The sequence below is a fragment of the Oncorhynchus gorbuscha genome, linkage group LG10, assembly GCF_021184085.1.
Source record: "Oncorhynchus gorbuscha isolate QuinsamMale2020 ecotype Even-year linkage group LG10, OgorEven_v1.0, whole genome shotgun sequence".
In the NCBI taxonomy this organism is placed as follows: Eukaryota; Metazoa; Chordata; class Actinopteri; order Salmoniformes; family Salmonidae; genus Oncorhynchus; species Oncorhynchus gorbuscha.
Genome location: NC_060182.1, coordinates 65,006,794 through 65,021,510, shown reverse-complemented (window position 1 = coordinate 65,021,510; position 14,717 = coordinate 65,006,794). Strand labels below are relative to the sequence as shown.

At 45.5% G+C, this 14,717-nt stretch overlaps 1 protein-coding gene across 5 annotated transcripts in view; it reads left to right on the top strand.

Moving 5' to 3' along the window:
• LOC124046352 (rho guanine nucleotide exchange factor TIAM2-like) overlaps positions 1-14,717 on the top strand; it is a 106,528-nt gene that overhangs the window by 23,242 nt on the left and 68,569 nt on the right. For 2 of the 5 annotated variants that reach the window (XM_046366644.1, XM_046366646.1), the window contains exons 2-4: positions 8,561-8,681; positions 9,420-10,574; positions 10,774-10,809. In XM_046366644.1, the coding sequence (XP_046222600.1) occupies positions 9,426-10,574; positions 10,774-10,809 (1,185 nt within the window). In that variant the 5' untranslated portion in view covers positions 8,561-8,681; positions 9,420-9,425. Of the gene's footprint in view, positions 1-1,935; positions 2,067-8,560; positions 8,682-9,419; positions 10,575-10,773; positions 10,810-13,321; positions 13,563-14,717 lie in introns of those variants that run through there. The other 3 variants (XM_046366645.1, XM_046366647.1, XM_046366648.1) reach the window with 3 other exon arrangements.

Sequence of the window (14,717 nt, the reverse complement as noted above, 5' to 3'; positions counted from 1 at the left end):
GACCCGCCAGGAAAGCACACCATTTGGTCTGTGTTTCAGAGACGTTGATTCCTGGGGAATGAATGTGGACTTTTGTCTCTGTGCCTTTTCTCATTCACCTTAATTAGCTTTTTAAAATGGGTACAGATCTGGCCCTCTGACTGCATACTATTCAACCCAACCCCCTCGTCTCCCTTCACTACTCCCTTCTCATTTCTCCTCCTCTCCTTCTCGTCTCTCCTCCTCTCCTTCTCGTCTCTCCTTCTCGTCTCTCCTTCTCGTCTCTCCTCCTCCTTCTCGTCTCTCCTCCTCCTTCTCGTCTCACCTCCTCCTTCTCGTCTCTCCTCCTCCTTCTCGTCTCTCCTCCTCTCCTTCTCGTCTCTCCTCCTCTCCTTCTCGTCTCTCCTCCTCTCCTTCTCGTCTCTCCTCCTCTCCTTCTCTTCATCCAGGCCTTAGTTTTTCTATCTGTTTTAAGGCTTCCGCATGCTTCCCATCATAAGTAGTTCGTAACAGTTTGTGCATGTACACTGAGTGTAAAAAACACCTTCCTAATACTGAGTTGCACCCTCTTTTCCCCCTCAGAACAGCCTCAATTTGTCGTTGGGGCATGGACTTTACAAGGTTGTCAAAGGCTTTCCACAGGGATGCTGGCCCATGTTGACTCCAATGCTTCCAACAGTTGTGTTAAGTTGGTTGGATGTCCTTTGGGCGTTGGACCAATTCTTGATACACACGGGAAACTTTTGAGTGTGAAAGACACAGCAGCGTTGCAGTTCTTGACACACTCAAATCGGTGCCACCTACTACCATACCACGTTCAAAGGCACATAAATCTTTTGTCTTGCCCATTCCCCCTCTGAATGGCACACATACACAGTCCAAGTCTCAAGGTTAAAAAAATCCTTCTTTAACCTGTCTCTTCTTCATCTACACTGATTTAACAGCTGTCATCAATAAGGGATCATAGCTTTCGCCTGGTCAGTCTGTCATGGAAAGAGCAGGTGTTCCTACTGTTTTGTACTCTGTGTATTATGACCATTTTGTGACGTTTTTGTTATTTTTAGTCTTCAGCGAGGGTTTTCTGGCTGTTCGTGCACATTACCTTTTTTTCTCGTGGCAAGACACATTTTGGTAGCCGAAGTCTCCGCCCTTTCGACTGTCATTGGTCAACAGTAGATATCCTTTAATGAAGTGTTTGTTGTCATTCAACGATAGAAGACTCATTGTCCAGTTTTCACTCGAGAAATAGTGCACCAAACATCTTAGATGTAAAATTGCGGGACTAAGATCTCCTCTGTGATAATGTCAATTTATGACAGGTTTCTTCAATTATCTTTTAAAATAATTCTTACTATTTTGAGGCATCTTAAGATCGTTTGTCAAGCGAATATCTTTTAAGGGACTATGCGAGCACACTCGTTCAGTTCACCTAACCGAGTTCCAGTAGGTGCCAACCCAAGCATGCGGAGGTCTTTATCCTCCTCCTCTCTCTGTTTCTGCTCTGACGGATCTCCTCAGCCTGGGTTCAAAGCGTTCTATCACCATGTTCTCTTGGGGTTGTTGTGGTATGTTGGGTCAGACGAGCCCCAGTCATAGCAGCGTTCCCTGGTGCCTCCCAGGCATTATACAGCTCCACACGCCAACTTGTCTCGCCCAATAATATCTAGTGCCCATGGAAAACTGCCTTGGGCTTTTCTTTTTTTTCTTTTTCAGTTCCTGCATCCTCTGCTGTGGCCAACGGAAAAGCAGGCGAAAGGAGAAACAACACTGAGGGTGTTCCTATACTAAATAAAACATATCTGGTCCTAACTTCCAACTGGAGAGAGTGAGTGAGGCTGGCTTGAGCACTTTTCCGCCTCCTCACCTCGCTCGGTTGCCCCGCGTTACCCTGGGGGATTACGATTCGCTGTGCCTAGAAGCTGGGTGGAAGCAGAGGAAGTTTCCACATGTGCCTCAGCCAGTGTGTGTGTGCGTGTCACTTTAAGACCGGCAGGCTGACTTCATTGACTCCACTTTAAGATCAGAGCGCTCTAGGTTCTCCTTGCTTTGCTCTTCAAAGAGCTTTTAGATTAAAGCTTTGGACTGAGGTAAGGGTTGTTTTTATCTCTCCATTTCATCCTTCCCTTTGTTTGCTCTATTACTAGGATTAAGATAAAACAGGGGGAAAAACCTTTTACTACGGTTGTCTTTAATCCAGGTGCACAGGTGTAGACAGGTCTGTGTGTCTGGTGCTTTGTTTGTGTACGAACAGACTTCAACACGGCGTCTATTGTACTGTTTAGGGATGTTGGCATGTTTACAGCTGTAGTGTAGGCTACAACTCTTCTAGCTCTGTTACTGTAGACCCCAGCGGGCTTTATTATGTAAGGGGACCTTTCTCTCCCACAGGGGGACCTCGTTATCAACTCCTTGCCTTTCACTGTTGCCAGCATTATATTCATTCACAGCCGAGTCCGTCAGGCTCACTGATTATTGCTGCTGTTTGCTACGATGGATTATTTGACATTTTCTGTGGTGTTTCTGGTCTGTCGCATAGCCCATGATTTAGATCCTATAGTGAAGTTGGCAACATTGGCTTTTGGTATACTCAGTGCTCTGTTATTTAGGAATTGTTTTTAAGAACTGTTTTGACTCTCTTGGCATTTGTCTGATTCTGAAATGGCTCCCGCAATATCTCTGTAGGGCGTCATGTCATTCTTGGATCAGAGCACATCGAAGAAGGCCTTTGTTAAATGTATAATGAAAAAGCCCAAAAGACACTAACAAGCAGTTGGATTGATGCTCAGTGGCTTTGGCAATACAGTACAATCTACCACAATGGTAATATATGCCTGCACTCTGATCCACAGACTTTGTTTCCTCCTTTATGACTGAATGTCCACAGGATCCTCTGTATTCATGTATGACAGAGCTCAGGCGTGAGTCAGACCTCCACCTTCCAACAACATTCTACCGACTTTTAATGTTTACTTCCGGTTTTTGTCAGTCCGTGTGAATTTGTCTGGTGAGAGTGGGTCTCACTCTCGGACAGTGTTTTCCTGCTTCTAAAACAGATGTGGGATCAATTTATACTGTACTGCTCCTTTAAGAGTTAGCTAAGCATTAAGCTAGGCTCTGTGCCACAGGAAGGTGATAAGTGAGAAAGGAGAAGTCCCCTGGGTACTAATTTGACAGAAGGGAAAGGTAACCTGAAGGAGAGCTGGATAGCTAGTTATAATAATCGACAACGGTATGGGTCTGAGGGAACAATGGAGTTCATGAGACCCGAAACCTTTTCAATACATCCATTGTGTCCTTCTAAATGATTAATGAGACAGTAGTTTTACCTGTGTATTCTTCTAGTGTACTTCATGTCAGATTGAAGCCGAAACCAAGCTGTCTGTCTGCTTCTGATGGATCAATCATTTCCCCTGATAGGGCTATGCAGATGCATTCTTCATGCTGGGATTTCATATTGTACCTCACGTGTCTGTGTCCACTTATGCCTAGCCTTTTGAGAAATGCTAAGGGGTTGGTTCCTAATCTCTAGGGTTCTGTAGTTTAGTGGGTTAAAAAAAATTCCACTAGCATGGAATTGTAGTGCTGGGGCTGTGTCCTCCAAGGAAGGCCCAACCCAGCCTCATGTTTCACACTGCTGTGTCTAGGGTTTTCTGAGGGTTTGTTTCTCAAGTTTACCTTGAAGGACAGGAGGGGTTTTTCCTGATATAGACTTGGCTGTGTGTGTGTGTGTGTGTGTGTGTGTGTGTGTGTGTGTGTGTGTGTGTGTGTGTGTGTGTGTGTGTGTGTGTGTGTGTGTGTGTGTGTGTGTGTGTGTGTGTGTGTGTGTGTGTGTGTGTGTGTGTGCGCAAGATTGCAGAGGCATGCAGATGTCTGTAAGGAGTTATATGGGGGCTTTGTGGCTCCTGTCTCAAGGAAATGAAGTTTGCTCATGAAGGAAAAATTCAGTGATGACATAGACACCCCACTACTACACCCCCTCCCACTCGTTTCTACAGCATAACTATGTAGTGTTTATACCCTGTGGAATTGTGTCCTCACTGACTTGGCCCAAGGCTCCATCCCTGAGACACGCTGTCAGACTGAACAGGGAGAGGCGTGGGAGTCTTCCTGGGCCATTAGCAGGAGAATCTCAGGTCACAGGGTGTTGGGGGAGGGAGGGCCTGAACAGATGGCCTATCGGAGGGGCTGTTGAGGAGCACAGAGCCTCGGCCAGGGGTTCAGTGCTGTGGCTAAGGAAAATGTGTTCCCCTCACAAAACATTGTTACAATGCTCCGGTTCAGCCCACATCAGCAGGTTGACGTCTGCATGAATGTGTGTATTTTTTGGCTTTGAGCCTTTCAAACGTTCAGCCTTACCTGAATAAACAGTCAGACGTTAGCTTTGTGTCAGAAAAAGCATTGAAAGGAACTGGGGGTAGCTATTGTGACAGCCTTTCTTCTGACTCTTGCAGCACGCCAGCGGGATGTGTCTATTTGCTCCCGAACAGCCTTTGTTTAGGTTCTCCTAATTCATTTTGAGGGATTTGGAGCCATTTCCCTACTTCAAACTCAAGGGGCTAATCGTTGTCAATGCTAATCAGAGAGAAAGTCTGAGGGGGGAGATGAGACTATGGAAGTGGGATTGTAAATCCGTCCGTGATAGATGGTGCTTTGGTTTTCCCACAGATCCAGAATGCTGTGGAGGGCAGGTCAGGGACTATTAGCCTAGTGGAGTGGCCGACCGCTGCCGGCTCTTAACCTTGGACACGTGGCCTCTGGCCTTAACTTGGCAACCCTGGTAATTCTGGCTGTTAGATGTCTTGGACTTGGCAACCCTTCTCACTGTATCTGTCAGAGCTAAAGGCCTTAGACTTGGCAACCCTGAGAACACTTTCTGTCAGGAAAGCTGCTCTGAGAACAGCCTCCTCCTGGCAGACACATTTCCATTGACCCAGTGGTGCCATCTCTGTAACAAGTGTCTCTTTTATCACTCTGTTATTTCTCATGAGAATAGATGCCAGAGTCTTATTTGCTCTGTTTACTCTCACTTGAAGTCAAGTTCAGTATCATTGCCACCAGTGTCTCTGTACAAGATGTGGGAACGTTTATAGCTGGTGATGGTTAGCAGCGGTTTGTAATACACTACATGACCATAAGTATGTGGACGCTCGTCGAACATCTCATTCCAAAATCATGGCATTAATATGGAGTTCGTATAATGTAACAGCCTCCACTCTTCTGATATAACAGAATATATAACAGCCTCCACTCTTCTGATATAACAGAAGATATAACAGCCTCCACCCCTCTGATATAACAGAAGATATAACAGCCTCCACTCTTCTGATATAACAGAAGATATAACAGCCTCCACTCTTCTGATATAACAGAAGATATAACAGCCTCCACTCTTCTGATATAACAGAAGATATAACAGCCCCCACTCTTCTGATATAACAGAAGATATAACAGCCCCCACTCTTCTAATATAACAGAAGATATAACAGCCCCCACTCTTCTGATATAACAGAAGATATAACAGCCTCCACTCTTCTGATATAACAGAAGATATAACAGCCCCCACTCTTCTGATATAACAGAAGATATAACAGCCCCCACTCTTCTGATATAACAGAAGATATAACAGCCTCCACTCTTCTGATATAACAGAAGATATAACAGCCTCCACTCTTCTGATATAACAGGAGATATAACAGCCTCCACTCTTCTGATATAACAGAAGATATAACAGCCCCCACTCTTCTGATATAAAAGAAGATATAACAGCCCCCACTCTTCTGATATAACAGAAGATATAACAGCCCCCACTCTTCTAATATAACAGAAGATATAACAGCCTCCACTCTTCTGATATAACAGCCTCCACTCTTCTGATATAACAGAAGATATAACAGCCTCCACTCTTCTGGGAAGGCTTTCCAATAGATATTGGAACATTGCTGCTGGGACTTGTTTCCAATCAGCCACAAGAGCATTAGTGAGGTCGGGCACTGATGTTGGGCGATTTAGGCCTGGCTCGCATTCAGCATTCCAATTCATCCCAAAGGTGAGGTCAGGGCTCTGTGCAGGCCAGTCAAGTTCTTCGACACCGATCTCGACAAACCATTTCTGTATGGACCTCGCTTTGTGCACGGGGGCATTGTCATGCGGAAACAAGAAAAGGCCTTCCCCAAACTGTTGCCACAAAGTTGGAAGCAGAGAATTGTCTAGAATGTCATTGTATGATGTAGCGTTAAGATTTCACTTCAATGGAACTAAGGGACCTAGCCTGAACCATGAAGAACAGCCCCAGACCATTAGTCCTCTTCCAAGCTTTACAGTAGGCACTGTATTCTCCTAGCGTTCTCCTGGCATCCGCCAAACCCAGATTCATCCGCCAGACAGTGAAGCGTGATTCATTACTCTAGAGAACTCATTTCCACTGCTCCAGAGTCCAATGATGGCGAGCTTTACAGTTTGGAACTCGGTAGTGAGTGTTGCAACTGTGGGACAGACTATTTTTGCGCTCTTCAGCACTCTGAGGTCTCGTTCTGTGAGCTTATGTGGCCTACCACTTCGCAGCTGAGCCATTATTGCTCCTAGACATTTCCACTTCATAATAACAGCCCTTACAGTTGACAGCTCTAGCAGGGCAGACATTTGATGAACTGACTTGTTGGAAAGGTGACATCCTATGACGGTACCAAATTGAACTCTTCAGTAAGGCCATTCTCCTGCCAATGTTTGTCTATGGAGATTGCATGGCTGTGTGCTTGATTTTACACAGCTGTCAGCAGCAGGTGTGGCTGAAAATAGTCAAATCCACTCATTTGAAGGGATGTCCACATACTTTTGTGTGTATGTATATATGTGTATATATAATATATAATATGTGTGTGTCTATGTGTATGTATGTATGTATGTATGTATGTATGTATGTATGTATGTATGTATGTATGTATGTATGTATGTATGTATGTATGTATGTATGTATGTATGTATGTATGTATGTATGTATGTATGTATGTATGTATGTATGTATGTATGTATGTATGTATGTATGTATGTATGTATGTATGTATGTATGTATGTGTATGTATGTATGTATGTATGTATGTATGTATGTATGTATGTATGTATGTATGTATGTATGTACATCTGTATACATACATACATACATACATACATACATACATACATACATACATACATACATACATACATACATACATACATACATACATACATACATACATACATACATACATACATACATACATACATACATACATACATACATACATACATACATACATGTATGTATGTATCTGTATATATACATAAAAACAAACATGGCTAAACTGTTAACCTTGTGCCAGACTGACCCGCTTCATAGAAACCTGATTATACATTATCATAACCAAGACTTCATGTCCAAGATTTAACACATTGGAAAGGTCAGAGATACCCCCCAAAAATGTTTTATGACTGTGACATCAGTCTTCTGCCACAATACCACCTTTACCCTCAAGCTGGAGCTTCTGGATTCCATTTACCCTCAGCCTATATGCTGTACATTACATCTAGTCATTCAGCAGACTATCCCCTGCTTGACTCTAAGGTCACTAAAGTCAAGGTACATGCGTGTAGTAGGAAGGCGAGATAAAGAGCAGTAATGCCACAGATCAGTTCATCCCCGGGGTTAGTCTGTTGGCAGCAGGGTATTTACACTATGTCCTCTCACACAGGCTGTACGTGTGCTGCTACACCAGTGGAGGATGGCTATCATGCCAGTTGTTTCCTGGACTGTGAGCTACACGCATGTAGATGTGTAATAGTATACTGGAAGGGTTGTGCTCTTTCATCAGCTGTGCCCATAACTACAGTAAGAAAGCTCTGCAGCGGTTTATGTTTTTCTGAATCCGCCCCTGGACATATTTGGCTGTTGGGGCGCAAAAAGAAATGGCTGGATTTCCAGTGTTAAAAATAAACAGCGGGGCAAACTGTAGTCAGCTTTTCAAAAACTTTCCCAACTGATCAAAGAAGACGTCATTGAGTTCTGCAGAGTTGGAAATAATGTTTAGTTTGGAGAGTGATATAAGGAGGCATTGAGTCAGAGGGGAGGAGTGAGTTTCTACAGTAGTCATAGACCCAGAATGGCACAGCAGCACAGATCTGGGCTCTTTTAGGTTCACTGTGATGGAAACCGGGTGCAGGTTTGAGCCTAACACATGGAAGCGTGTCATTTTTGTGCTGTCTTTGACAGCTAAAGTTTGTAGATACTAATTCAATTTTGGTGTGTTGTATGCCATGCATGCAGGGCAAGTGTTATTCCTCTTGTCAACAGACATTGAGGATTTTGTAAAGTGAATCTGCTCCTCAGTGCCCTACTTTAGAGTAGTCCTCTGATCAAAGCTTGGGTGTCCTCTTCTTAACCACTGAAAGACCAAAGTCCTCTCCCGACGGCTGGATTAGGACTCGGCCCTAATTGCAACACCTGTCATCAAACATGGGAGTTTGTCACAGGCAGTTAACAAATCTGTGTTGGCATAGCGATAACCCAGTCACTAATCCCAAGCGCTCTCCTTTGTGTGTCCCTCAGATGATCCTGGCTGTGCAGCAGGAGGACATAGTGTTGTCTGAGTTGTCTGAGAGCGGAGGAGTTCAGGACCACCATGCCCGCTGGAAGGCCACACTCTGACAAGACACTGTAGGACACACAGGTGAGTCTACCGTTCTGTCTCCTATCAGAGATATTAACAGTGCTTCTATAAGTGGTAGTGATTATAGGTAAGTCACTTAGTACATTTTAAGCAGTGCAGGGAGTGGAAGATTATAGCTATTGTAGTGTTGCCAACTAGACTGATAATGCAGCGACTTTACAGTAAGTGAGCCGTAGCTATCTTCAGTAACACATGACAGTTGACAAGCAGTTGTCAAATCAAGCCTTTCTATGTCTCAAACCGCACCTTACAGTGCTTTGATTCACTCCCTTCAGATGGCTGGTCATGCCCCATCCTTCCCGAATCTAAAGCCCTTTGAGGTTCCCTGGAAGTCATTTCACACATAACAGCCATGAAGGCTTGTTGGTCACACTGGCGCTGGTGCCGCCTTGGTACCTTTCCTGGAAAATGTCTAAAATAAAAAGAACAGGCTGTCTTTTGTAATTATTAGATGCTCTCCTGCGCAATTATGCCTTTTTCTTTGGTCTTTTCACTCAGATGTTATCCGATTAAACTTAGTCCGTGACTGATGGCTTCCCATAGGAATCATTAGTCGGTAAGTGTAGTGTGGTAATGTCTATTTGGAACGAGTCTGCTCAACCATGGCCAATCGGAGTTACAGTAGCTCAGTAGCTCTCAGCACAGCAGTGTGACGACACCTGAAATGATGTCACCCAACACATGTCTGCCTTGCCTTCCATAGTATCTCTGACAGAATTGGTCTCCTTTGTCTTCCAGATCGCAATGGGAAACTCTGAGAGCCAATACAGCCTTCAGGGGCCCAAGGGCACCAGCTTAATCCTCCCCGGGAAACAAAAACCCTACTCACTAAAGTTCCGCTCAACCAAAGAGGAGGTTCTTTCCCCCCATACGTGGTGGAAAGGTGGGCCAGGGGGCTCGGGTTACAAAGCCAGGACTGTTGGCCGAGGCTGCCTCTCCCCCCCGCAGAGGAGAGGAGAACCGTACGTCACCAGACACTACGATTATGTCACCATGGGGGTGAAGGGCAGTCCAAACTGCCGTCGTTGGCATGACTCCCCACCAGGAGGCGGCTCACAACTCCCGTCTGAGAATGGCTGCTGCCCATTTGAAGGCAGTGGACGCCTGGACAGTAGAGCATCAGGGGAGCTGAACGACCATGCTCTGAACGGACACAGGAACCCAGAGAGGATGCCAGGAGAGGGTGAGGGGCTGGAGGAGCAAAGCAGTCCCAGGGTGGTCATCAAGAAGGATGGTAGTTTGAGGGTGGAGTTCACCAACACTAACAGTGGTCTGCTTCTGGACGAGGCCTCTGGGCCGGTGCAGCTGCTCAAATTCTCCCCCACCCTAGAGTCCACCTCAAGCCTTCCTGGCAGCAGCAGGAGGCCCGAGGCCCACCACGGAGCTCCGCAGCCAGCCTCAACCTCCACCACCAGGACCAGCAAGGGCAGCTCGCTGAGCTCCGAGGGGTCCTGGTACGACTCGCCCTGGGGGCACAGTGCGGACCTCTGCGACCAGGACCAGACCTGCTCCCCCAGTAGGACTATGGGGAACAGTGGGGCTGACCAGTTAGAGGCCTTTGGCCAACAGTCTCCCCTAGTGTCCATCTCAGATCTCTACAGGGACCCTAGTATGGCTGCCACCTTCCCCACGGCTAAGGACCTGTCGGCCCAGTACAGGGAATCCCCCCATCACATCCAGCACCGGGCCTCCTTTGTTTCGGCCCTGGACGTGCCTACTGAGGAGGAGTGCCCGGAGGCCAGGCAGTACTCGTCCTACACCCTGCCCTGCCGTAAGGCCCGGCCCAGCGGAGAGCGCTCCACCCTGAAGAAGGGCTCTGGCGCAGTCAGAAGTCGCATGAGACGCCTCAGCGACTGGACTGGAAGTCTTAGCAGGAAGAAGAGGAAGACACAGGTGAGTGGGGCTGTTGTATGGGCTTGTCTGTGTAGGTCAGGATCCTACAGCTCAAATGATCTACATTCAAAATTGTGAAGTTTTTTTCAGAAACATTTGTCAATGTCCCTAAGTAAATAACCCCACAAAGAGCAAACGGAAGCGACAGTGGCAAGGAAACACTTCCGCTCAGGTTCTAAACTAATGATGTTCTTCACAGGGTGTATACAGATCTATGAACTATCTTCATGGCTTGGTATGTACAACCAGTACAGCTTTGTTTGCAGTTAGTTCTGTAGCCATAGCATATTGCTAGTCTCTATGTAGTCCAACTGTAGTCTGTAATAGAGGTATTGCCTTAGATTTACATGTTGTTTTTTTTTACTCCCTAATTTTGATCTTGTCTCATCGCTGCAACTCCCCGAGGGAGAGAGAGAGGGAGAGAGAGAGGGAGAGAGAGAGGGAGAGAGAGAGAGAGAGAGAGAGAGAGAGAGAGAGAGAGAGAGAGAGAGAGAGAGAGAGAGAGAGAGAGAGAGAGAGAGAGAGAGAGAGAGAGAGAGAGAGAGAGAGAGAGAGAGAGAGAGAGAGAGAGAGGGAGAGAGAGAGAGAGAGAGAGAGAGAGAGAGAGAGAGAGAGAGGGAGAGAGAGAGGGAGAGAGAGAGAGAGAGAGAGAGAGAGAGAGAGAGAGAGAGAGAGAGAGAGAGAGAGGGAGAGAGAGAGAGAGGGGGAGAGAGGGGGGGAGAGAGAGAGGGGGAGAGGGAGAATATTCTAGAGCAGCAACCAGAAGCACAGCATGTTGTTCTGTTTTCACCTCGACGACTCTTGTGTTTTACAAGATTTTCTTCTCATCGAACCCCCAGGAAGGACATTCTCTTTTGATAATTGTGGTATATATTTTGATTCGTCCTCTGAAACAGGACCCGCCTAACCGCTGTCGTGTCTTTGGCATCATTAAAAGTGAAGACTGTTATTTTAGCAAATCAATTCTCTGTCATTATTATTACGTGATTAAACTAATCATGTAAATGTAATGAACTAGGAAGTCGGGGCACCACGGAAAATCTTCAGATTACAAAGTTAGAATTTTCCGAATATAACTCTTCAGATATTTTAATATCTGATCAATTAGTCTTCTATTAATGAATTATTTTATACCTCATGTCAGTCTCATTCCAAACGTCATAAATTGTTGGTTATCTGCACGAACCCAGACTTTACTATGAATCATCCACCAATTGGTTAATCATGTATTTACGAACTAAATAATCACAGAAATGCATAAACAAACAGTAGATATTGGTTACAAGGATAGGGATGATTCCCTTGTGGGCTAAGCCGATATGACGGCTTGGTGGACAAAGGGAAGTGGGTGTGGACTGAGAGAGTGGGAAAGACAAAAGGGATCACTACACACAGTTGATAATTATATTAATTGAAATGCTAATCCTTTGCACATGAACACTCACTCAGTCGGGAATAATTGCAATCAATATATATTTACGCCCATGTGTCATTGTGATCTCTGTTGGAATCGTCAGTCCATCTGTTGGAGAGTTCATCCGAATCGCTCGCTCTTTCGTGGTTAGAATGGATACTTCAGAGTACCATTCAGAAATGTTCTCATAGAATAGGTGTTTCGGCGGTTGTCGGTATTCGCATTCCAGGTTTACATCATTTCTAGCTGCAGACTAGTAATTAGTACCTAAGATTTGCTCCTATTCTGTATGGATCGAGAGTCTCAGTTTCATCTTTTCCAGCCGTGTAGCCAATGCTCCACGTGGTATGTTTAGGAATTCAATAACTATTCGCAATCACAGCTCACTCTGTGGGTTTGCTCAGTCTGAAGATGATTTTCTGGGGAGGGTGTTTTATTCGTAACCATAGAAAAGGTGGTTCCATGACGCCAGATCATGTCTGTGCTCTCGGTGGTGGGCCAATGACTTAGTTAAACTTTATTGGGAATTACAATTCTCTCACATTAAAGGTTTAACATCCCATTACGTCATTTCACAAATAGTTTAATCTTTACTCATTCATTTTATACAAGAATTAGATGCAAACCTCATAACTGAGGCACCTGTATAAACAGAGTTATGGTATTGTGGCTGTATTGTCTTTCATGAGGTCACAAACATGAAACAAAATGGACCGGGTCGTAGCTGGCTTCTCCACCGGCAATTTACACATTCTCCAAAATATGGATATTGTTCAGTTCTCAAATTCTGTGATGTAGTAGAATTTGGCGGGAGTTCCTTTGTTCTACTGTGAAACTCTGCATGAAACTGGGAGAGAGTCTCCGCCAGGAATTTACGACCTCAGATAACAGAACCTGGGCGTAGGAGAGAGGGGGAAGCCACAATCTATACCCAGAAAGGGCCACGTCATGACACCGCGCTCCTTAACACCCGGACGCTTAACCCGGAAGCCAGCCACAACACTGACGGAGGAAACACCATTCAACTGGTGACCGGGTTCTTAGTTCATACTGGTCCCCATGTGGGAATTGAACCCACAACCCTGGCATTGCAAGTGCCATCCTCAACACACTGAGCCACACGGGACCCCCTTAGCTGCATCAGGTGTGTCTAGTCTCCTTTGGAATTTCCCTGTTTGAGATATGAATGTCTGTAGCTCCACAGGAAAATATGGTTATTATGTGCTTGGCACAGACCAGTGTTCCAACCCTGTTAGTGTCCTGTTAAGGAGGGGGGAAGAGGAAGCAACTCTCTGGCATATTCTTGGCTGGGGACTGTCACTGGTTAACCAGGGCCATGTGCCTCAGTGGTCGGTGTGGTCTCGCCAGGAACACAACGTCGTCCCCGGTCCCGAGGACCACAATACCAGCTGTCTGCGGACTGAAAACCACAGGGTACCGCAAAATGAAATTTGCAACGCGGATGGTGCATTGTGTAGGGACTAGAGAGGCAGTCGTCTAACGGAGAGTAAGGCATGAAACCGAGAGGAAGGATGAGAAGCCAAGGGGTCTGCAGATTCCATGACTACGTCTGGGTGGGTACAAGAGATCATGTCAGTTTAGTGTTGTTGCTAACCCCATGCTGATGGAGGGAATATGCTAAATGCCATGTGTTGGATGCATAGCTTGCCATTGTAGGTGATTTGCTGTTGTGTGATTGGTTGAAATGGCATGTTATTTACCAGTTTACAGCAGGTCTGTATGACGTATAGTTCAGTGTTGCAGCATGGGTCAGACGACTGAGAACTGGACCTGTAGAAGGACACCAGGCTGTTTTGTACAGGATAGGAATAACCATGACTTGTATGCCAAATCACTGGATAGTGTGTTTGTGTAAATCTGTGTTATGGATCTGCAATAGCTTATTTAGAGCATTTAGCCCCATAAATGGAACCACAATAGTCATATTTTCTGCAACAAAGGCTAAGTAGGTAATTGCTAAAACTGCGCGCTGTAAAATTTTCCAAATTAGTTGAACTGCTCGAAAACGTGGCCCTCTGTGACTTTGTCTTTAAATCAAACATTATGCACCAATTCAATAGCTCTTTTAAACTTGAACACACTTTTCAGACAATGCCAAGATAATTGCTGTAAGACTTTAAATCTCTGTTGCAGTGAAAATATGTCCCAGCTCAAGATTTAGAAACCCCAACACACTCATCGTGATGAGGTTGTCATGGTGATTAAGATATGGTGGAGCTGCTCTGGGCTCTACTCACCACCCTGTCCTGCTCTCCAGAGAGCCAGTCCATGTTCTGTATGGATAGGTGCTCGTTCATTAGGGTCTGACAAAGGAAATCGGGGAAGGTAAAAGGACTTCCCTGACGCACAGAGAAGGATATGTGCTCATTAATTTGGGTTTGACCCACGTTGGGGGTAAAGCTTTCACTCTAAACTACTAGACCTCACCTAAACCCTAATAATCTCCTGCCATGTGTTGGGTTTGGGAAGAGACCTAGGACTCACAGCTTCCCTGCACTATTGAACTTGTTGACCTTTTCAGTGAGAACGAGGAGGGCTTATGGAGGACTGTGATTTGAAGTTGTTCTGGTTCCCAGCGCAGCTTCATAGGTCCATGAGAAACTCTCCAACAAACCCTGGTCAATCTGAGTAACACTCAAACCCCCATTCTCCTTTAAACTCCACCTTACCTCAAATGTGTGTCCTGTGTAGGCGTTAGGCAACCCTGG